General features: G+C 36.8%; 1 protein-coding gene across 3 annotated transcripts in view; it reads left to right on the top strand.

The window, feature by feature from the left end:
• Nucleotides 1-24,105, top strand: part of CXADR (CXADR Ig-like cell adhesion molecule) — a 53,643-nt gene that overhangs the window by 26,752 nt on the left and 2,786 nt on the right. For 2 of the 3 annotated variants that reach the window (XM_039253765.1, XM_039253763.1), the window contains exons 3-7: nucleotides 373-577; nucleotides 5,202-5,357; nucleotides 6,456-6,578; nucleotides 7,122-7,260; nucleotides 8,567-12,823. In XM_039253765.1, the coding sequence (XP_039109696.1) occupies nucleotides 373-577; nucleotides 5,202-5,357; nucleotides 6,456-6,578; nucleotides 7,122-7,260; nucleotides 8,567-8,831 (888 nt within the window). In that variant the 3' untranslated portion in view covers nucleotides 8,832-12,823. Of the gene's footprint in view, nucleotides 1-372; nucleotides 578-5,201; nucleotides 5,358-6,455; nucleotides 6,579-7,121; nucleotides 7,261-8,566; nucleotides 12,824-24,105 lie in introns of those variants that run through there. The other variant, XM_039253764.1, reaches the window with a different exon arrangement.

Below are 24,105 nucleotides of genomic sequence, written 5' to 3'. Positions count from 1 at the left end.
AGCAGGTTCTAGGTTCTGAGCTGTCAGCATAGAGCCCGACGCAGGACTTGAACTCACAGCCCATGAGATATATGACCTGAGTCAAAGTCTGACGCTTAACCATTTTAAGTGATCTCTACACCCACCATGGGGCTTGAACTTCCAACCCTGAAATCAACAGTCACATATTCCACTGACTGAGCCAGCCAGGCACTCCATGATCTGTTGTTTTAATGTGATTTGAGTAATTGTAAGTTTCCTGATAATACTGTGTTTTTATTCTTTTTTCGGATTTACAGAAAGTACCATGGCGTATCCAGAGCTCCTGTAATGAGACAGATGGTTGGTTTGCTTATTTATTTTTCCCCCATCTTATTTTGGTTTTATTTTCAGATTATTTTATATTCTGGAGACAAAATATATGATGACTACTATCAAGATCTGAAAGGACGAGTCCATTTTACAAGTAATGATCTCAAATCTGGCGATGCATCAATAAATGTAACAAATTTACAGTTGTCAGATATTGGCACATATCAATGCAAAGTGAAAAAAGCTCCTGGTGTTGGAAATAAGAAGATTCAACTGACAGTTCTTGGTAAGTTATTTGTATTGATGGTACTTGTTAACAGAGTAGGACAACCTGGTTCTATAGGAGCATTTGAAGGAGTTCAAATGTCCTCAAATAACATAAAACATAAAGCTAGCATACTTTTTGGATTAAAAAAAAATAAGACCAGGTTCTTTGTGAAATTCATAGAAGAGTTTAAAGGTAAATGAAGGAGTTTTGTGATAGGAAAAAAGAACCCTAAGCCAGGCATTAGGAGACCCAGTTGTTTTGATGTTGTTGTTGTTTTGTATTATTCTCAGATTTGCCTTGAGATTAAAATAGAATCTCTTCATTTCCTGGGCCTCAGCCTACTTTTTTTTTAAACATAAAAGGATTTAATTATCCTTAAATCTCTACCCTTTTCCATTCAGTTCAGAAGTGCTTGTTATGGGCACTTTAAGTGTTTTTCAAACTATATAACTCAATAAATGAGATTTCTATGAGTATTTGGAGTATTGAGAACAGAGAAGATGAAATATAGTGGAAGGTTGGGATAAGGTCCTTACACATCAGATAACCATTTAACCTCGCTAAGCATCACTGTTTTTCACCCTAAAAGTAAAGGGATTAGATAGGTTATCACTAGGATTTCTTATTGTCATCTTCATGATAGTTAAGAAGGAGGTAAGTAAACTGTTGAAGACTGCAATGTTTATTCTTCTCCAGATTCTGTGGTTGTGCACAAACACTCTTAATTCCTTCAAATTAAGAAACTGAAAGGTTATTGTTCATAAATACACTTCTAAAGTCTTATTGTGGTAGACTTTACACAGAAGTACAATAACTACCATGTAGAAAAACACAACTGTCTAGCTCTGTTTTGTGACAGGAATTCCCTTTTTTTTGTGACCTTAGGTCTCCTGGTTTGGGTTACACGTGGAGGCTCACTTTGTGTAGGAATTTTGGATTGGTAGAACTGCCTAGGATACCCCTGGAAATAACTAATCACATCCTTGTTCCTTCTGTTTTGGAGAACTGATCAGTGAGGGGGCAAGATGGAAACGTGATGTGTTGGATTTTAGACTCATTTAGAATATCACTCTTTTCTAAGGAATGAATATCCGAGTAAGTGGAGACTAGGAACTGGAATGTGGAGTTTTATGCACTCCAGTGGCAACTTCAGGGGTGTTTTGGTTGGTTTAGAGGTCTTCCACTGGCCACATTGTTGAGTGGACACACAGGAGCCCTGGTAAAAGGCACTTCATTCTAAATGGCACTAGTTCAAAATGTTTCCTAAGGTAATGTTGGAAATTCTAGCTTTCTTTGTCTACATGTAGTAAACATGGAATTACCTTTCTTTTTCATAAATGTGAAAGCAGGTAGAAATTTAATAATTTGTCTGAACTTTTATCCCAAACCCAGGTATATTTAGGATTATAACTCTGTGTATCTTGTTTTAACACTGCTTTCCAGGAAGCACTGTGTTAAGATATATATGGAATTTTAACTGGTCTGTGGTGTACCAGTCAGACTATACCTGTTATCAGAATTATTTATTGTGGACCCTGAGGTGGGGTCCAGGTATACCAGGAAGAATGTTGTTGGCATGCATTTCCACTGTGAATAAGCACAGTGTGTGTGAGTGTGTGTATGTTCCCATCGGACCAGGTTCTGCATTGCATTTGCAGTTCCTGACTAAGTTCCTGACTTCCTTTGTTTATTTTTGAGAGAGAAAGGGAACATGTGAGCGGGGGAGGGGCAGAGAGGGAGGGAAATAGAATCCCAAGCAGGCTTCATGCTATCCATGCATAGCCTGATGTGGGGCTTGAACTCATGAACCATGATTATTACCTAAGCCAAAATCAAGACTTGGACCCTCAGCTGACTGAGCCACCCAGGCACCCCTGGTCTCCTAGTCTTTGAAGTCCTTTAGTCTTGTCATGACACAACTTTCTGTGATGGCAGAAGTGGTGTTGTAGGTCCATTTATCCCTGGCTACCATTTCCACGTGGGAACCACAGTGCCTGGTCCCTATAGCTCGCCCTTTCATCTTGGTTTTGCCGCAGAAGGAGCAAGTATACTTGGTGTGCTGGCTTATTTCCCATATTTACCAAAAATTCCGACTTCTTGTGTTTAGCCATGTCACCACAAACTAGATCTGAGCCCAGAAAGCAGGGTATTTTGAACCAAGCAAAAATAGGTTTCCTGGATGAATGATGTGATGATAAATTATACCCTGTCCCTTATAGGGATTTAGAGTGTTCTTCCTGTAGACTGATGTAGGCCACTAACATGGAGGGATGATGATGCAGTACATGTGGAGTAAGCACTGCTAGACCTTAAGACACTGCCCAAGTGCAAGGTGATGGACATGTACCTTTACTTGAGAAGGACTGTTGGCTATGCTAACGATCATGGAGGCAAAGGTTCTGGGGACAATGACTAGGTGTCTTGGAACCCCAGGCCAAAGAAACATTAGAATATAAGACTTTATCTGCATTCCTTTGTGTTTCTTTATCTTTCTTTCAGTACAGCCAAGTGCCTGAATTAAGAACTCTCTTTCAGTGGTATAGTGGTTGGGGTAGGCACCTAAAAGACTTGGCACTTTCTCCTCCCAATGGAAAGTAGGTGGGCCACTCCAGAGTGACACCCAGAAGCCAGTGTTGGTAAAGTCTTATTCTGTTGTAGAGTATGGCTCTCAAGTTCTGTGGGACATTGAATTTCCTTAGCAACCACTTTAAGTAACTGCCCATTTTTGGATATGTTGGTTTATGGGAAAGGGATATTTTCAGGAGAAAAGAAGATTAGGGTTAGAATAGTGGGTACCAATAGATACTTGGTGTACAAAACATTGCTTTAATATCTGTCAGAAAAATCAAATCAAATCAGATTTAAGGATTATCAAGAAGTGTGTGAAGTGAGATCATGATTGACAACTTTGGTTACAGATGTCCTCCATCAATCCTGTTGGCCAACTTTGGAAAATAGTTGGCTTGTTTCTTACTGAGTTAAACATGCATTTACCATATATGACCCAGAAATTATCAAGAAAAAAGAAAACATGTATTGATACTCACGTAGTATTCAGGCAGCATTTATAATAACATAAAACTGTATAACCCATTTACATTTAATAGTAGTGAAAGAATAAATGCCCATCCAGGACTGAAAGAATAAAAAGAAGTTCAGGCTGAAAGAAAAAAACAACAAAAAAAATGATCCTGCTGTTTATCAGGCTGGGAAGACAGATGCGGATAAAAGCCAGCTGCAGAGTTCTTGGGGAACTCAGTTCCTCCCAAGGTTGTGGGGCAGGAGTAAATTGGAGACCACTGTGACCTCCCGAGTGATGTCCTCACTGTGCCCTACTTCTCTTTTCCTGGGGCACTCCATTGCTAAATGGCCCTCGTCTCCAGTTTAATCCTTGCTCTTCCTAATCCTGCCTCAGAAACAGCATCTGGTTCAGAACAGGAACATACTTCTCTCAGACCTCAGAATCTTTCATAATCCCTCCTCTCTTGCCCAGTGGCCTCCTATGGCTCCTCATAGTGTCTTCTTATGGGGCAGTCACCCTGATGGAACAGACGCTTCTCCTGTTCCGTTTAGCTGTTTGAATTTTAGCACTGGCCCTAAAACTGGAACAGTGTTCATTAGAAGAAGAATGGATAAGCAAATACCTTATAGTCCATCAAAAGAATATAGGTCAGCACTTTAAAAGAATGAACTGTTGAGATGTACAATATGGATCAGTCTCAAAAGTCTTACAGTGAATAAAAGGAGCAAGACAAAAGGTAAATATGTACTATTCCATTATATGATTCTAGAAGAAGCAGAATGAATCTATAGTATGATAGAATCTGATGAGTGGCTGCCTGGGGCCAGGGTTGTGGCATGAGATCTCAACATGAAGGAACTTGCCTAGGAGAGGATTGGAGCTGTTCTTAATGAATGTATTTCTTTAAATATGATCATTCCACAAGATTCAGTTCTGTTTATTTTATTTTATGTATATTGCGCGTTAGTAAAGTTCAACAGATGAATATGAAATCCAAGGTGTTAATCCAGTGTTTGGAGTGAGTTGAAAGTAATGGGTTTAGCAGCTGTGCTAAATGGTTACCCAGAGAGACCTGGAATATAACCTCAGGTTCACCTTTTTAGAACACTGGTCTCTGGATGGTTAGGGGTTAATGCAGAGTGTTAATTGGTTCTGGCTTTGCTAAGCACATTTGCCCCTATTATCAGCATTATGTATTATAAACCCCCTGATTGTTGAGGTAGCAGCACTGAGAGAGAGATGACATGGCAGATTCTCCCAGGGGGCTACCTACCTGTCACACAGCACTGAAGAACAGGTAAGGAATGGAGGGAGGCAGAAGCTTCCTTGACTCTGAAGTGGGTACAGTTCACACTGTCCTTTCTTTTTTCAGATGTGCCCCTCGGAAAGGAGGGCCACAGAGCTACCACTCGGGATGCCTGAGCTCATTCTTGCCTGCTCTGTGTTGGAGAAAGCTGAGTAAAGTGGTGTTGATAATCTCTTACAGTCTTTCAGTCTTGTCAGCTCTGAACTCAGGACCACATGAACATGAGTCGTGGTTCTGCGACATGCTGTGTGTTTAGTCCTTGTAAACATAAATTCTTTACTTTTGTATGAGGTTACAATTTCTTCTTTTCTCAGTTAAGCCTTCAGGTACAAGATGTTATGTTGATGGATCAGAAGAAATTGGAAGTGACTTTAAACTAAAATGTGAACCAAAAGAAGGTTCACTTCCATTACAATACCAATGGCAAAAATTGTCCAACTCAGAGAAACTGCCCGCCTCATTGTTAGCAGGTACTGTTGATTTTACGGTTTGTATGATTTGTACTTAAGTTTGGTAGGGGCGTGTGTGTATGTATGTGTATTTCTTAATTTCCAGATACCTTCCCTTTTCTGTACAGAACATTCAGGATTCCATTAGAATTATTTATTGTTTTATAATGACAACTTAAGAGGCATATAATGTTAATGAAAATATTTTTACAGTGAACACTTTGTAGGATATTATTATTAGTTTGTTTAATGAGTGTGTATATGTTTGTTTATTTTGAGAGAGAGAGAGAGAGTACGAGCCAGGGAAAGGGCAGAGAGGGAGAGAGAGAATACTAAGCAGGATCTGCACTGTCAGTGCAGAGCCCTATGCAGGGCGGGGCTCGATCTAATGAACTGTGCGATCATGACCTGAACTGAAATCAAGAGTTGGACGCTTAACTAACTTGAACTCAGTACCCTGAGATCATTGACCACTCAGTACCCTGAGATAAAGAGTTGCATGCTCTGCCAACTGAGTCAAGCAGGTACCCCAGTACTTTTTATAATCATTGTGGCTCTGCTTCAGCTGTACTGGGTTAAGGGAGTCATGGTTACTGTCACTTGTGATACAAATGAACTGGGGGGACAATTACAGTTGGTCCTTGGACAACATAGGTTTGAACTGTGTGGATCCATTTATATGTGGATTTCTTTTTTACAGTAGAGTATTGTAAATGAATTTTCCTTATGATTTTCTTAGGAAATTTTATTTATTGTAAGGATACAGTATATAGTACAGGTAACCTAGAAAACAAGTGTTAACCGACTGTTATGTTACTGTCGGGCTTCCAGTCAAGAGTAGGCTAATTGTAGTTAACATTTTGGAGGAGTCAGAAGTTCAACTGTGCAGTGGATCAGAGTGCTTAACACCCCTGCCCCCTTGTCCAAGAGTCAACTGTGTTTGCATTCTGGAAACATGCACATGTCTCCCTGGCAATTTATTCTACTTCCAGGTTCAGTTTGTCTCACTTTTACCTGGATTGTCAAGCTTCATAAAGGTTTGCTTTTACTAAAAATTTAGCAATACAGTATTGTAAAAATGGGTTTGCCACACCCCCCTCCCTCTTTTTCCCCCCATAGAAATGACTTTACCTGTTATATCTGTAAGAAATGCCACCACTGAATATTCTGGGATGTACAGCTGTACGGTCACAAACAGAGTGGGCTCTGATCAATGCCTCCTGCGCCTGGATGTTGTTCCTCGTAAGTACCCTCTTTTTGTCTCTTGTGATGACGTTTGTTTCCGTGCTCTTTTATACAGCTTCCTTTGGTTCTGTCAGCAAGTGTGTACTGAGGGCAAGGGGATGCCAGCGTTTAGCAGAGCACTCTGTGGCTCAGTTATTAGCTATTCTAAGTTATAGAAAGGAAAAAAAAAACACTGTATTAATAAAATTTTCATTATTGTAATGACATTAAGAAGGTAAGAGTTGTCAAATCGACTCTTGGACCATATTTTGCCATTATAAGTACAAGCTATATAGAATAGTCTTATATGCCCACCAAGATAGCTGTGCATATTAAAATCTTTTAGTCTAGTTTTATAATTTTTATGCTTGAAATAGATTATACAGTTCAGAAGAAAGTTCTTAATAGTGGATTTTCCCACTGGACCAAAACCTAATTAATTTGTCTCTTAAAGTTAATATATGCAGTGAATTCAGTCTGTCAGTGTGTATCCTTACCTTCAACATGACTAGATATAGATTTTTGTTACTATTAATTATTTTCTTATTAACATTTTTCTAGCTTCAAACAGAGCTGGGACAATTGCAGGAGCTGTTGTAGGGACTTTGCTTGCTCTTGTGCTCATTGGCTTTATCGTCTTTTGCTGTCGTAAAAAGCGCAGAGAAGAAAAATATGAAAAGGAAGTTCATCATGATATCAGGTAATTAAGTGACACAAGAGTTCAGTGATATAAACTAGGTTTATTCGGTCTCCAAAACATGAGTTCTCTTAACCATCTGAAGCATTGACCACTGTAAGAACTGGGTAAAAGCTGTAGCTCTTCCCCTCAATACATTTGAAGGCTTTTACTTTCAATTTTAAGTGTGCAGAATCCGCCAACCTCCATTGTGTCCTGCCTTCTGCCCCAGTTTTGAGTCCTGTTGTAAGGGCTGCTGCAAAATACTTTTCTCAAGACTGTCTACCTTCTCCTAATAAAGTACAGGCATGAAATTTTCAAAATGGAGCATATAGTGAGGTTTGAAAAGAAAGACCTGATAGTATCAAGTGACATAGGTAGTTTATAGAACTGTTGGTAATGTGATTTTATTTTATTTTTTAACATTTTAAACCAATAGATCTTAACTAGAAGTGCACATTGTATTATAGAACTTTAAAAAATGATAACATATGACCTAAATAACATCTAAGAAATAAATTGACATTTTGATAGGTCTAGCATGGGGACTGGCACTTGTATTTTTCTTTTTCTTTCTCTCCCTCCCTCTCTTCCCCCTTTCCTTCCTTCCTTCCTTCCTCCCTCCCTCCCTCCCTCCCTTCTTTCGTTCTTTCCTGTCTGTCTTTGCATCCACACCCAGCTTGATCCCACAACTATGAGATCATGACCTGAGTTGAAAATCATGACCTGAGCTGAAATCAAGAATCTGATGCTTAACCAACTGAGCCACCCAGGTGCCCCTGGGCACTTGTATTTTTAAACTGCACCAGAGGTAACTCAGGTATATATTCTTTGTCGGTGCTTGGTGTGAAAACTCTTATGCCTAAATGCTTGGTTTTTGCAAATTTAAATCTGCTGAGTTTTCAGCTAAGGTCTTAGATAAGTACCTTCATAACAAAAAAGCTTTTTTTCTTTCTTTCCTTTTTTTTTTTTTTTTTGTGGAAATAACTCCTTTTTTTTTTTTTCCAAATAGTTTATTGTCAAGTTGGTTTCCATATAACACCCAGTGCTCATCCCCCAGAAGTGCCTTCCTCCATGCCCATTTACATTTTTGTAAAATTTTTTTGTAAAAATTTACATTTTTGTGGAGATATATATACTTTGTAAATGATAGATTTTAGACAAATACACAGTTCGTGACATTGTACATTACTGTGCTTGCTTTTTTTGTGTTGCACATACTTTGATACTTAAAGAATCTTTTCTCACCCCTGTCTGTTTTTCATAGCTTATATAACTAGGTTTTTAGAAACTTGTTCTTTGAACTTGTATTGGGATCTTTGCTTTCTAGGGAAGACGTGCCTCCTCCAAAGAGCCGCACATCTACTGCCAGAAGCTACATCGGCAGCAATCACTCATCCCTGGGATCCATGTCTCCTTCCAACATGGAAGGATATTCCAAGACTCAGTATAACCAAGTACCAAGTGAAGACTTTGAACGTACTCCTCAGAGTCCGACTCTCCCACCTGCCAAGGTAGCGGCCCCTAATCTAAGTAGGATGGGAGCAGTGCCGGTGATGATTCCAGCACAGAGCAAGGACGGGTCTATAGTATAGAGCCTGTGTGCTTTCATCCAGGCCTTCCCTCTCTCCTTCCTTCTCTTCAGATAGGAAAGTCCGTTCCATTTAAAATTCTGCTACCAGCCTCAGAATAGATCAAAAAGAAGTTAACCAGAAACTGAGAATTATACTTTAAAAACTTTTGTTTGGGGGAAAAAATAAAAGTTTTGTATGGTTATTGAAATAGTAAAGGCATTGAAGTCACTAAGGGCAAATTCACCATCTGAAAAAAATTTCCTTTAAGAGATTGATTTGATAGATTTCTAAATATCACTACTTAAGATATAGCACTTTGCTTATGAAATCATAGGTGAAGAAATTGGTAAACTTCATGCACTCTGAGTTGATACTTGAATCATCTGGAAATAGTATTTACTATTTTCTACCATTATTTTTAGATTGCCTTTCTTGATTTATGATCAGGTAGTCCCCTCCAAACTGGTAAAGAAACATTCATGGCAAAAATATTTATAATACATTTATGTTTGTTCTTCCTTTTATAGCTTCTTAGGAAAGTCATTTAAATATGAGTTTGAAATCTAATAACGTAGAAAACACTACGGTGTTCTAGAAATTACTACTTTTACTTCAGAATCATTCATAAACCTTGTCTATGAAATGATTTAACTATTTAGTTGATACACTGCTATAAGCAACAGGAACACAGTAAGCTCTTTTTATGCTAGAGTAAAGGAGCATCTCTCTGATTCATTTAGAACATTTACTGTCAGCTACATACAGCAATAACACTAGTTAGGGTTACAGTAGTGAACATGGGTTTCGTCGAGGGGTGATTTGATGCCTTGAGGCCTATGGTGGTCTTCAGAACAATTAGCCAGAATCAGGATGGAATATATTGCAGTTCCCAACTAAATACTAGCTCTTGACATACTATTTTTCTGACAAGAAAAATTACGGCTCATTTATTATTTGACAGTTACAGTTTGAAATTCCCTAATTATTGGTTCTAAATTTAAAAGCATTTTTCCCTGGTTGGTTCAGTGTTTTTTTGGGGGGGAGGTTTGTGGTTGGTATTGCATTATTATATGTTCTAGAAACCTGTAATCCTAAATGTACACACTTGAATTTAGTCCCTGGAGGATATTTTCTTTTTAGACTCAGAAAATGAAATACATTTTAAGCTAGTAAGTGTCCTCCATCAGTTCTGTATTTCAAACATGGGAGGGTGGATAGCTGCTATTGTATGGCCAACGTGTCTGTGTAGTTTCAGAAAATCAAGGTGAGCTTTGAAAAGAATGAGTCTTAGTTTTGTGAAAGTGATTTATTCTTAAAGAAGAAAAAAAAAACCCAAGAAATGAAAGGAAAAGGAGTAAAAGGTATACTCCTAACTGCCAAATGTGTTAAATATTGTGGTAGTAGAAGAAAGTGAGTTTCTTGTATTTCCCTTAAGATTGTGAGGGAGTGTGGGTATAGTCAAATGAGCCAACAGTTTTCTTTTATAGTAAATAAGGTTTGCAATAAATTATTTCACTAGCTCTAAAACCTTTTCCCTAGATTTTGGTAGGGAGTTGGTTTCTGTTGATCTCTTTGGGTGCTGTGGTGGTAAATGCTACATTATAAATTAATGTTGGTATGAATTTGAGATTAGGCAGAGTACTGTGTATACTTTATAATGGTGAACTTAAAGCTGAATGTCTGTGTAATGGATTAGTGTATAGTTTTATATATTTGGAAACATTTTTTTAAGTAGGTTTTTAACCCTACATAATATTGCTTTTATACTTGTGTTAACATTTTCATCTGTGCCTTTGCGTAATTTAATTTTTATTATGAATTTCTGGTGCCTATGAGCTAGCTATCACCTGAAAGGTGCTTAGAGGTGAAGGTACTGTTCCTAAAAAACACATCACTGTGACACCTTTATCTTTTCGTACTTTGAATCTTGCCTCCTCTTCTCTGTTCTTTTTGGATGCAACTTAACTGACTGTGTTATTCATCAAGATTTAAAAATTTCAACATCCGCAACACTCTTTGTGTTTATGATCTTATAATAGTGGCTATTTTTGAATGCCAGATGTCTGGCCTGTTTTATATGATAAAATTTACAAGATCGTATAAGAATAAATAACAGATCACAAAGTTCAATAATAAAAAAATCTGGTCATTCCTATTCCCAATTTGTATACAGTGTCAGTCTAAGTAGGAATTACCATAACAGGTGGACATGTTAGACTTTCTACTCTAGGATTTGGCTATAACTAAAGTCCATACCACCTACAACCTGAGAATGGAGCTCCTAAAACATCAGTTGTGTGACCTGAAAAGACTTACTGAGTGTGATTAAGTTTCAAGGACAGTACTCAGTTTGAGACTTAATTCTCCAGCTGCTCTCATTGTAAATTTCAATTAATCCAAAAGTTGAATGGCACTGATAATTTCCCAAATAATTCTCAGTGATAATTCAGTTCAACCAGAGATCAGGTATTTGTTCTTTACTGTTGATAATCAACAAGCAGTTCAACCAAAAATTATAATTCATGCGTTTCCATTAGAAAGCCAGTGTCTGTCAAGATCAGCACTGCAGCTCTGAAGACAAACAGGTTGATTCTACTGTACACCTGATCTTGACGCCATCTTTTTCAGTTACACAGGATCATTTGAAAAGAAATGAAAGTGTAGAGTATGAGTTCTGTGCTTTAATTATGTAGTTTACTGGAGTCTTTTTCCTTTTGGCAATCTTACCCATATTCCTTAGAGAACCCTCACAGTTTCTTACTGGTTACACGGACCAGTTATTCCAGGTGAATAACTTCCTTTAAATTTGGGTCATCTGCCATGGAGTTGTTACAATGGAAACAAAGCCTGAGTATGTCTTGGGGGTTTATTGAAGAAATGCAGTTAGAGTATAGATATGAAGAAGTAGCTGACTTTTGTTAAAAAGATAATTTTTAAGATTGAGTTCTGGAAGTTTGGAGCAAGTGAAGGGGCAAGTAAGTGTGATTAAATATAAAAAGAACTTGCTGCATGGAGTTGGATATCAAATTCTATAACGTATGACTTCTTACGATAACTGTTTTGTCTTTTTGTGTGCGTGTGGCATGTAAATTTGAAGTTCTACAAATGTTTAAAGTTTTCTAATCTCTTCATTTTCACAGTGTTTAGGGCTGTCAGATGCCTTATTCCAGTGTGAACAGAAAAAAAGAATTATGTGGTTAATGCTTTGATGTGTCATATAAGGAGTAGTTGTAGAAAATGTTGGCACAATTTTAACTTTTTAGTGGCTCGTGACATATATATATGTACATATATCTTTATAATATTCTTGTGTTTAGTAGTGTAAATGTTCTGGGCAAGTTTTAATATTTCAAATGCCTTTAGATAGTCTTGGAATAGAGGCAACACATTCTGCAGTTGGATTTTTTCTTCATTTGCCTGTTTTGACACTAAAAAAGGTCTATAACTGAGCACAAATTCTACAGTGTTACAGAAGCAGGGAAAAATAATAAATTTGTGAATTGTGGTTCTGTTTATCTTACAGATATCAGCAAATATTTTTCTTCATCTAATTTCTTATTTAAAAGTATTAAAATTATTTAAAATTATTTAAAACCGAGTTTTAAAAAATACCTTATTTTGTAATTTTAAAAGTGTGTTGAATGTCGGTTGGATTTGACTTTGGTCATGAACACTAAAAGCTCCAATCAAAGAACTCCGTTTTCTGCTAATTTATTCAATGACACAAGTGTTAAGAGAACTACAATTTATTCACTTATGCTGATACTAACTGTGAACTTTTGTGATAAATACACCTGTACTACTGATAAAAAATATTTTGACCCTTCACATACACAAGTAGAGAATTGATAAGTGTCAGTTTCAAAAGTGATCTTGTATTTAAAGTTTCTGGCTTAAGTATCCAATGGTGCAGATTTTGAAATTTGTAAGAACAAAATTTGTTTTTAAAAAAACAAAAACTTGCTCTAGTTTTGTGACCTTGTGTACTTTTGAAATAAAATCAAGAAAGCAGTTTTCTGCCTCATGGTGTGGCTTCATTGTGCCTCTTGAGAAATGTCTACTTTATAAAACTTCAATAAGGCTCTTCCTCAGGGTTTCTATTTCTCCCCCCCCCCTTGCATCCTTTATTGAACAGAATAAAGATCAGGCTATCACACTTCATGAAAACATGCCAAACATACTTCTCTTTCCCCACTCTGCATTTATGACAACATCTAGCATAATGTAATATTTGGGGTTGCATCCTCCACAGAGTTCTGTGATCAGTTCACAGTTTAGAGTATGAACTCAAATTTGAGTACTCCCAAGAGTAGCATTAAATACATGCACAGCTCGTTACGGTTTAAAGCTCTTGTCTTTGATTCTAAATAGTGATTTCAGAAAACAGAATGAGGTAGTAATACTTCTGAGAAGACCCTTTTAGGAGTGTTTTATTTAGTATAGGGTTTTTTAGTCTTACTGCTTGTAGCATTTGGGGCGGATGATCCTTCGATGTGAGGCATGGTCTGTGCGCTGTAGTATGTCGAGCAGCATCCCTGGCCTCTACCCACTAGATACCAGTCACATTTCTTCCTCCCTGAGATGTGACAATCAAAACTGTTTCCAAACATTGCCACATATCCACTGGGGTGGGGGGCAAAATTGCTTCAGTTGAGAACAACTGGTTTCTATTAACGTGGAATTTTCTACTCTGAGATTAAAAGATTAAAAGATGAAGATTAAGATAAAAAGCTTAAAAGACAATAGGCCTTGTAGTCAGACATAAACTTCTGCTTATTATTAAATGCTTTACTTAGCTTCAGTTTCCCGCATTTAAAATAGGGATACAAATCCATCACAGCGGATGTTGTGTGAGAGAGAACTGAAAGCATGATGAAAATTCTTTGCATTTGTCCCTCATAGCTGGGATGCTGATAGGGATACACAGATTTTCAAAGAATCAAGATTGCAATAAAATATTCTAAGTGAAACTACTGAGTATAATTTAATGCCTTTAATTTAGACCATATTTTAATCTTAATTAGCCAGATCATATTTCTGGCTAAATAAGCACCAAATGGCAAAATTGATGAAATTGAGATAAAGTTGAATATAATTTTTTTAAGTTTGTTTATTTTGAGAGAGAGAAAAGAGACAGTATGCGCGCGCGCGCGCGCGCACACACACACACACACACACGCAGCAAAAAGACAGAGCAAGTGAGAGAATTCCAAGTAGGGATTCACTCACAGCTCAGAGCCCAACTTGGGACTCGAACACATAAACCGTGAGATCATGACCTGAGCCATGATTAAGAGTTGGACCCTTAACTGACTGAGCCACCCATGTATCCCTAAAGTAACTTTAAAAAAAAATAAAAATGGTTTAGTTTTAAGTCTAAGGCATAATAAAATGTAATTTTCTAAATGCAGTAAAGGTAACAGAAAAGATGAGGAAGCCAGTCCTAGGAACTCAGGCTCAGGTTTTCTTGCTGGTATTTCTGAAATCTACATCAAATGTGGATGTGTTGTTGTCACTTAAATCATTTTTCTAGATTTGATAACTGTCGTGGGGGTGGGGGGTGGGGGTGAAAGCGCTGTTGCCCTGAGGTATAACTGCAGGAAGAAAATTTCTAGAGTTAATCGAAGGACCAGGAAATAAATTTCAGGACAGGGTCCTTGATTAGTTTGCTTCTCCACTGCTGAGCTGTGAAAATTCTAACTCTAATGGAGAATGAGAAAGGTGGGAAAGATGTAGAAAATTAGAGGTAAAAACCAATGTCAGTCCCCAACAAAGTACCAGAAACCGTCATGATCTTGACTGTCTTCCCCCAAGTCCTTGTCCCCTAATCCACTAAGTCATAGTGGATTGGTTGTCTTCAAATGTAAATAATGGTCCTATTAATAACCAGGTCATCTTAACCTGATATAGAAGCCCTTGCAACATGCATTCCATTTCTCTCCGGTTTTTTTTCTCCACAGCTCCAGGTGCGCCTTCATGTAGTAGCCGTGCTTAGTAGCTAAGGGGCCCTGGTTTCAGACCTTTGAGTATGCGATTTCTTCAACCAGAGAACAGCTGCTCCTTGTTTATCTGTCCTGCAAGTGTCAAGGGAGTCATTTTTCCTGATATGCACCCCTGCTCCTTACTTATAAGATACATTGGGGGTGCATCTGAGTCCTCAACACTGCCAGTACAGGTCTTTGAGGGCACAAAATCTTTTTCATTCCAATTGTTGTACATGCTTAATAGCCCTTTTACAAGTTTGGAGCTGATTTGCTCACCTCCTCATGCTCTGTGCCTAACTCTTGACTTGCATATTAGTAGATGCTGAGTCAATTTTTTGAAAGGAAACGATGTAAACACTAGAGGCAAGTTTACCTCGATTTGATATGTTGTCCTATGTTCTGCAAGCCAGCTGCCCTGGTTATTCAAAAAAGACCATATCCAGAGAAAAAGTGGGAGGATGTGTGGCGAGAGGCAAGTGCACATTGATTAAAAGGTTAACTTGAACAAATACAGAATGGGGTGACCTGAGTGAATAGGAGAAAACACAAAAACAAACCGAATGATTATAAAAACCTGGAGAAGTGCAGAAGCATTTTAGAAGTAAACGTATAAAACCCTCCTTAGATTCTGAGTAGTCTGGAGTCAAGTTAGTGACTTTTCTCTCCAGGGTTATTTTTATAATTAATGACATTTCTTGCAAATGACTGGTTTCCAGGCCAAGCCATTAATGGTAGTATGTTTTTTCTTGGGCTTCACAAACTTCCAGAAATATTTGAGTACACCTTTAGGGAGGCCAAAAAAATTACATACTTAAATATCATTTCCTAATTGTGATATACTAATTTATCTTGGTATCAGAATTCAGGACAATCAGATAACTGAAACAACATTTCTTAGAAGTTTTAACTTCAAACAAAAAAGAATGTCAGTTGTTTTCAAGTCTTTTTAAATGATTGGTTTTCCAAAATGACTAGTCATTTATAACTAATTTCTATGTATAATTATATTAGTTTGTTAGGGCTGTCATAACAAAGTGCCACAAACAGGATGGCTTAGACAAATTTATTGTCTGCCATCCTGGAGGCTAGAAGTCTGAGATCTAGGTGTTGGCAAAATTGGTCCCTTCAGATTGCTGTCAGGGGCGGATCTGCCCAGGCCACTCCTCTTGGTTTATAGGTGGCTGTTCCTCAATGAGTATCTGTTTCTGTGTCCTAACTTTCCTTTTTTTAGAAGGACACCAGTTACATTGGGTTAGGGCCCATGCTGATGACCTAATTTTAACGAACTGTAACTTCAAGGACCCTATTTCCAAATAGGGTCACATTCTGAGGTACTGGGGATTAGGACTAAGGAGTTTGGGGGCACACAGTTCAACCCATGTCAGTAATGATGATTGGAAATTACAAAGAAGAACTAATAAAATAGTGAAAGTTGGTGTGGAACACATGCCCGGAGAGTTTCTTTGCTTACATTTTAGTGGTGTAATAAAAATATCAGAACATGGGGCACCTGGGTGGCTCAGTCAGTTAAGCATCTGACTTTGGCTCAGGTCATAATCTCATGGTTCATGGTTTGAGCCCCGTGTCGGGCTCTGTGCTGACAGCTCAGAGCTTGGAGCCTGCTTTGGATTCTGTGTCTCCCTCTCTCTCTGCTTCCACCCTGCTCATGCTCTGTCTCTCTTTTGTCTCTCAAAAATAAATAAAATGTTAACAAAAATATATTAGCACCTAAATAACTATGCCAACAGCTTTTTCATGGTTGTCTGTCTCTCATTCCTACACCAAGAGAGTATGATCTTGATTTCAAAACTGGAGTGACTGTATATGCTGTTAACCTCATCTCTGTTTGTCAACTGGAAAAGTAGTTGATGGAATGGTTATAGATTTGTCTTTCCTTATGAATCTTGCTGACAAGATGAAACTATTTTTCTGGGGAAATAGTTTTTAACTTTAGGAATATATGGAATATATGAAGGGTTGATGGATCATGTTAGAAAGAAAAAATCCACCTGATGATGGAACTAAATAGATGACCATTTCTCTACAATCACCTATGATCTAGACAAGAGTTGATTAAAACACTTTGCTTCTATGCTTCTAGGTTAATTTTCTTAAAACACTGAGGTTCATTTCTCTCGCTCAAAAGCTTTCCAGGACAACCTCTAACTTGAAGTCCATGCTCTAGCCTGATTTTAGATTTTCACAACGGGCCCTCCAGCTACTACACTTATTCTATGCTTACACTTGTATATACATGTTTTGTTATTTTTCAAGTAAAGTTTTATATACATTTTTTAGTTTAACAAATCTTTTCGTATTATTCTATACATTTTTATCTTTTATGTATCTACTTACCTAAAACAACCGTATTTGTCTTCAAAACTATATATTGCATATAGTGATATACTATAACTTTATTAGCCAGTCTCCAATTGAGGGTCATTTAAATCGGTCCCATCTTTTTGATATAATTAGTAAAAGTACAAGCAGTATCTTTATATATACAATATTTTGCATATGTATAATTATATCTTTAAGGTAAATGTCTAGAAGAGGTGGTGCTGAGTAAAGAGTATTCTGATAGCCATTATTAACATAACTTCTTACAGCAGCCTTATAGTGTATGAGAAGTGCTTATCTTTCCCCAAATCCTCACTCATAGTCTTATTCAGCTTTTTGATCTTTCCCAAGTTCTGAGAAGAAAATTATCTCTCTTTAAGATTATATTTCTATTTGTCACTTGAGCATTTTTTCCTGTGTTTAAAAGCCCTTTGTACTTTTGAGAACGGTGTTCATCTGCTTTGCTCAGCGTTCTTTTGTATTGTGATTATTGCTAATGTGGAGGAGCTTTTAAATAGTAAAAATTAGCCCTTTGTGCTGTGAAATGAACTTATTTTTTATTTTCTTTTCTTCTTTTTTTTTTTTTTTTAGCCAGGCTATCCTTTCTCTTTCACTCTGATTATGGTCTTAACCCTTTTTTTAACATGTAATCCGAACCCTTCCCAAACCATCCTCCTGGTGCAATCTGACTTCTTCCTTCTTGAAATTGTACCCTCAGAGGAAGCTGAGGGTCCTCTGTCTTTCCATGTTCCCATGGAAACTTAAGCAGATGTCAGACCTTTCAAAGATGGGACATCTTTACCCAGATGTTCAACATATAGATTCAGTAATCTTTGTTGATGATCAAATTTCAGGAGCTCTGGCTGTGTTCACATGAAGCCATTGCCATATGTACCCCTATCACAGTGTGTTTTTTCTTAATTTATCTTTGGTTTTTAATTGCTGGTGTTTTGGCTCACAGCAGTTTTATGGAATCACCACAAACTAAATTAATGAAGAAAATGAGTTAGTTACCTTGCACTTGAAAAGAAGAGGTGTCTATGTCGCGTGTTAGGTCAGTTGTCACATACTATTCCAAATTGAACGTTGGCTCCTGGCACTGTGCCCTTTTAATGTTCCTAAGACTCTCCTTCTCACATAGTCCCAGAACTGTCACCAGCGAGAACCTTCGTAGGGAACAGTCAGGAATAGTCGAATGAATGACCTTGCAATTCTAAGAGGAGGGTGGGATATAGAAGATACCGATGACTGTGGTTTGCAACTTGTTGGAAAATTACAGTCCTCTGACATTCAGCCTCCACCTGTCTTTTGATCTACTAACAAGAAGGAGAACTGTTCCGTGTTCACAGGAACAATAAAACGAAATAATTACATGAAATATAATCTCTACTCTGTCAACTAAAAAATACTATGTTATACGCCCAGGACAAAGTAAAGATACATTGTATAGTAGCCAACAGGGCTGTTAGGAACATTTTTATGTAAGTTTGATTTAAATCTTTTTGTAATATGGGCAAAGAATTTGTGATTATAGTTAAGAAAATTGACATGGCAGTTTAAGTTTTGTAAAAATGACAAAAAACCCAAAATACTCAGAGGCCACAGACTCTGGCCTAACCAGTACTTTCTGTACCTAAACATGATCACTGATGCCCAGGGCACACTGAGCATCGACAGCTGTGCTCTTCTTCCAGATGGAGTGAAGGATGGTCCCACTGGGGGTTATGACGAGAGTCCACGTTGTTTGGTACCAAGCCCATTTATGCTTGTTATATTGCTGATTACATAATTTAAGTAAATTGTACGTATCAGCTGTATTCAATATGGTGAAGACAACATATGTAAGGAAATGATTCTGCTTCAAAATGTTGGGTTCATTTGTCTATAAAAAACCTAGACTTTAATTAGGATTGATATGGATATAGGTTATGGAAAAAAGAAAACATAACTCATAGCAATAGACCCATATTCTAAGAAAAAAATCTTAACTACATATATTTGGTAACTGAAAGTATATTGATACATTTTAAACATTTACAAATATTTAAGGGATATATCACTTTTAATGGTTTTCCACTTAAAACTTTTTGATTGGCATTCCTAATTGTGTCTGGGGAGAGGGATTTTACTGTAAACCTGCATGCCAAATCCCTGTCAGATCCTGTATTTTAACTTTTTGTGTATTCCTTCCCAGATTTCACAGTATCAAGCGTCACAAATGGTATCTTCAAAATTATTTTTCAAAGGAACTTATTAGCTATCCATATCAGATTTTAAATATAGTCTATCTTATCACTGGGAAAGATGACATAGTCTGATTTCTCTTAGTAATAACTCAGATGACAAAACTGAATTTCATATTTTTCATGTTCCACTAATCTTAGAGTTTCAGAAACTTCATTTTTAATTGGTAAATTTTGTTTCACTTCTTTTAAATTTTTAAATATTTATTTTTAAGAGAGAAAAACAGAACACGATTGGGGGAGAGGCAGAAAGAGAGAGAGAGAATTCAAAGCAGGCTCAAGGCTCTCAGCTGTCAGCACAGAACCCAACGTGGGGCACAAACTCATGGATCACAGGATCATGACCTGAGCTGAAGTCAGATGCTTAACCCATTGAGCCACCCAGGTACTTGTTTCACTTCTTTAGAAGAAGTGTTTAATAGATGATTTATAAGATGCAAAACCAAATTTTTTCCTTTTGAGTTTAGTAAAATAGTCAATCACACTGGCTTATTAGTTACTAATTTAACTCAAAAATTTATCATCTATACATTTTCTTTTTTTTTTTTTAATAATGTTTTATTTCTGAGAGACAGAGAGAGAGAGAGAGAGAGAGAGCACGCGAGTGAGCAAGCAGGGGAGGGTTAGAGAAAGAGGCAACTTGAAGCAGGCTCCAGGCTCTGAGCTAGCTGTCAGCACAGAGCCCGATGTGGGGCTCGAACCCAGGAACCATGAGATCATGACCTGAGCCCAAGCTGGATGCCCAACCGACTGAGCCACCCAGGTGCCCTGCATCTATACATTTTCTATGTGAATTCATAGTTAGCAGTTCTGGTACATGAACAGCCTATCCATAACATTACACCACTACTAAAAATAATGTTTTAGAATATGTTAATTAATTAGAATTTAAAATAAAAAAGATAAAACATACATTTAGAAAAAAATCGACATAAAATATTTCAAAATATCAAATTGTATGACCATAAAATGAACATATTTCATAATACAACAGGATAGGCATATGTAAAGAAAAGTTCCCTCTTTTAAGCATCCCCATTTACTAAAATATTAACTGTGGTTATCATCTCTACTGAAACAATTAAAGGTGATTAATGACCTTTCTTTGTGCTGTTAGATATTTTTTTCCTAAATGAATATTACTTGAGTTAACAGAAGAATAATTCTATTAAAAAATCTTGTGTACAGTAAGTATGGCATACTGAATTAGAATTCCCCATTACTAATGACAGTTCTACATATACATCATAGGAAAAGCAGTGATTTAACAATAGCCATTTAAAAATAAAGTAGTTATACTAACGCTTTTCATGGAAAAGGGAGATTTCAAATACAGCCTTTTGCTTTCAAGTTGGAAAAGAATATCTGATGCCCTCTTGTGGCCAAATAATTTTAATAAGGTAATTTATTTCTTTTCATTTAAATCAATCTACACCAAGAGAATAACACCAAAACATCTATTCATTTGCTTTCTAAATGACAAAAATGTTCACATATTATTCTTAACAGTTTAGTCTATCTTCTCAATATGTGTCCTGGATTTATACTGCCAGGGTTTGAAGCTCTGTTAATGTAGGTCACCTAGCACAACTTACTTGAATACTTGAGACACAGTATCCTCATGTGTAAGATGAGAATAGTATATAACATGGGCAAGGGACTTACTGGCAGTACCTGTCACACAATATGGTGATTATCTTCCCACATCAGTAGACACAGATCATTCTTTTATTGGCCTCATCATGTTCTTACATAGTATGATATTTGTCAATTTGTTAGGCAAAAAATGATATTTAATAGCTTCTATTTTCCTTGCCATTAGAATTCATTAGCATACCTTTTGTTTTTATTGTTTGCATTTCTTTATATGTATTTAGCTCCACTAAATACATATAGAAGATTTTCATAGAATACTAATTCATTTTCTTTTTTAAAAATTTTTTTATTAATGTTCTATTTCTGAGAGAGAGCGAGTGAGCGAGCAGGGGAGGGTCAGAGAGAGAGGGAGACACAGAATCTGAAACAGGCTTCAGGCTCTGAGCTGGCTGTCAGCACAGAGCCTGATATGGGGCTCGAACCCACAAACTGTGAGATCATGACCTGAGCTGAAGTCGGACACTTAACCGACTGAGCCACCCAGGCGCCTCTAATTCATTTTCTTTTAAACATGTGGAAATTTTCTCTTAGGAGTTTGTCTTTTAACTTCATGATGTCTTGTTACAGTTTACTTTTTAAATTCTAAACCACTAACATTCCTGTTAAAATTGGAAAAAGTTTCCTAAGCTAACGTTATCTCCTAAGCTAATATCTGCCTTCATATTTCCTCTCAGTGCTTTCAGTTTCATAATTAACATTTTATCTTTAATCTATCCGGAATGTATTTTTATGGCTTAGAGTTGGAATTTAACTTAAAAAAATGCACACGGGGTGCCTGGCTAGCTCAGTCAGAGGATCAAATGACTCTTTTTTTTTTTTTTTTTTAAATATTTATTCATTTTGGAGAAACAGAGCCTGAGTGCAGGAGGGTCAGAGAGAGAGAGGGTGACATAGGATCCAAAGCAGGCTCCAGGCTCTGAGCTGTTAGCACAGAGCTCTGCTTGGGGCTCGAACTCACGAGCCATGAGATCATGACCTGAGCTGAAGTCAGACGTCTAACTGACTGAGCCACCCAGGCGTCCCGAGCATATGACTCTTGATCTTGGGGTCATGAGTTTGAGCCCCACAATGGGTATAATATTTAAAAAAATTAACTTTAAAAAATGAAAAAATGCATAGTCAAAATAGTTCACTATTAATTTATTAGTGAATCATTTTCAATTTGAATAGTCACATTCACCATAGGTTAAATTTTTGTTTCTGGTTGTGCACTTGTAATTCTGTTTCATTGTTCACTGTTCATCTGTTCAGTTTTATGTTAACTTTTGAGTATATATTGACAACTCATGTTAAAGGAAGAATACTCCCTATCCATTGTTCTTTAAAATTTTTTTTTTGATTATTTTGAAGAATTATTTTTCCATGTAAACATAAAATCAGAGTTTTGTGTTCCATTGAAATTTTACCAGAATTCTGATTTATATTTTCATATATTAACTTAAAAAGTGAAGTTTCCATAATGTTGACTCAATTTAGAAATACAGCATATTCTTCTAGTCGGTTCTTTTTTTAATTTTTATAAATTTTTCTTTTACTTGACTCACCCCTTTCAGTTTATTTCCAGGTATTTAGTAGTCTTTCTAATTAATAGAGGTTTTCTTCCACAAAGCACTATTTTAAATTTTTCTTATGAAATTAATATTATTTACATATAATTAGGAACAGTAGAGGAAAAGTATATGATACTAACACTATGTTACAAGCATTTTCTAATTTGGACTATTTCCTTCTAGATACAGTATAATCAAGAAACAAAATTTTTACCCACATTGCAATCCTTTAATTCAGAAATGTTGATTGCCCATGAAACAAACATGCTGTTTGGTTATCAGTGATATATTATTTGTATTTGCTAAAAATAAATCCACCAAACTTGGCTTAAATTAAGTACTCTTAAGAAATGTTTTGTCTTTCTACCCCTCTAGTTACAAAGTAATAATGCTCCGTATGAAAGTCTAAAGACTGAAATGTACAATCTAGAAAAATAAAGTTCTCTGTATTTGTCCCCTTTCCCTGCCTTTGAGAACACTGGGTACGGTTCATTTGGTATTTATATTTCCAGGCATGTTTTTCATCATAGAAATATTTTTCATTCCCGACTTGCAGTATTTCCCCAATTTGCAACATTTTTTGGTAGCTACATGGTATTTTCCACAGTATTTTCTTGAGTAGATGTTCAAATTTATGTACCTGTTCACTTGTTGGCTACTTGGATTTTGCAATGAACATTTCTATGTAGATAATGGCTGGCTAGTCCCTTTGAGTATTCCTGAAGACGAATTCCCAGAATTCACTTCTTAGTTAAAAGATATGCACATTTACACTTTTAACTACCTTTCAGAAATGGTGGTTTTAAAGCCAAGGTATGGATGTCTACATACTTGGTATTTTTCAAGTCCTGTGAAATTTAAGCAAGTCTCTAATTATGTAAAACTTATGGGAATCACTTCTGTAGCAACTTATTCCTTTTTTGAGGGTAAAAACAATAAAAGTTTAGCACTTTTATTTGTGCTGATCATGTGCTTTAGAGAATAAACATCAAACCATCCTAATTGCAGTGGTGTATCTCCTATAAGTACTATTGGTGAATTTGCTTCTGACAAGGATTAGGTGAGTTTCCATTTCATTCCTTAGGTTATCTTCTGAATTATGTAAAAGAACAAAAGAAATCTAGGTGTATAATGCTATAAATTGGGAGACTAGGGGATGCTTTCTGTGGTGTATAAAGTGCACATTTTATTTATTTAAATGTTTGTTTTTGAGAGACAGAGACAGAGCATGAGCAGGGAAGGGGCAGAGAGTGAGAGAGGGAGACACAGAATCCAAAGCAGGCTCCAGGCTCTGAGCTGTCAACACAGAGCCCCATGTGGGGCTCGAACCCACAGACCATGAGATCATGACCTGAGCCGGTTGGATGCTTAACTGACTGAGACACCCAGGCGCCCCTAAAAGTGCACATTTTATTTATTTGTTTATTTATTTATTTATTTTTATTTATTTCTAGGAGAGAGAGAGACAGCGTGAGCAGGGGAGGGTCAGAGAGAGAGGGAGTCACAGACTGAAACAGGCTCC

The sequence above is a fragment of the Hyaena hyaena genome, unplaced genomic scaffold (genome assembly GCF_003009895.1).
Source record: "Hyaena hyaena isolate Hyena2069 unplaced genomic scaffold, ASM300989v1 scaffold_461, whole genome shotgun sequence".
Lineage (NCBI taxonomy): Eukaryota > Metazoa > Chordata > Mammalia > Carnivora > Hyaenidae > Hyaena > Hyaena hyaena.
Note: the sequence above shows the minus strand (reverse complement) of the source record. Positions and strands in the feature narration are given on the sequence as shown.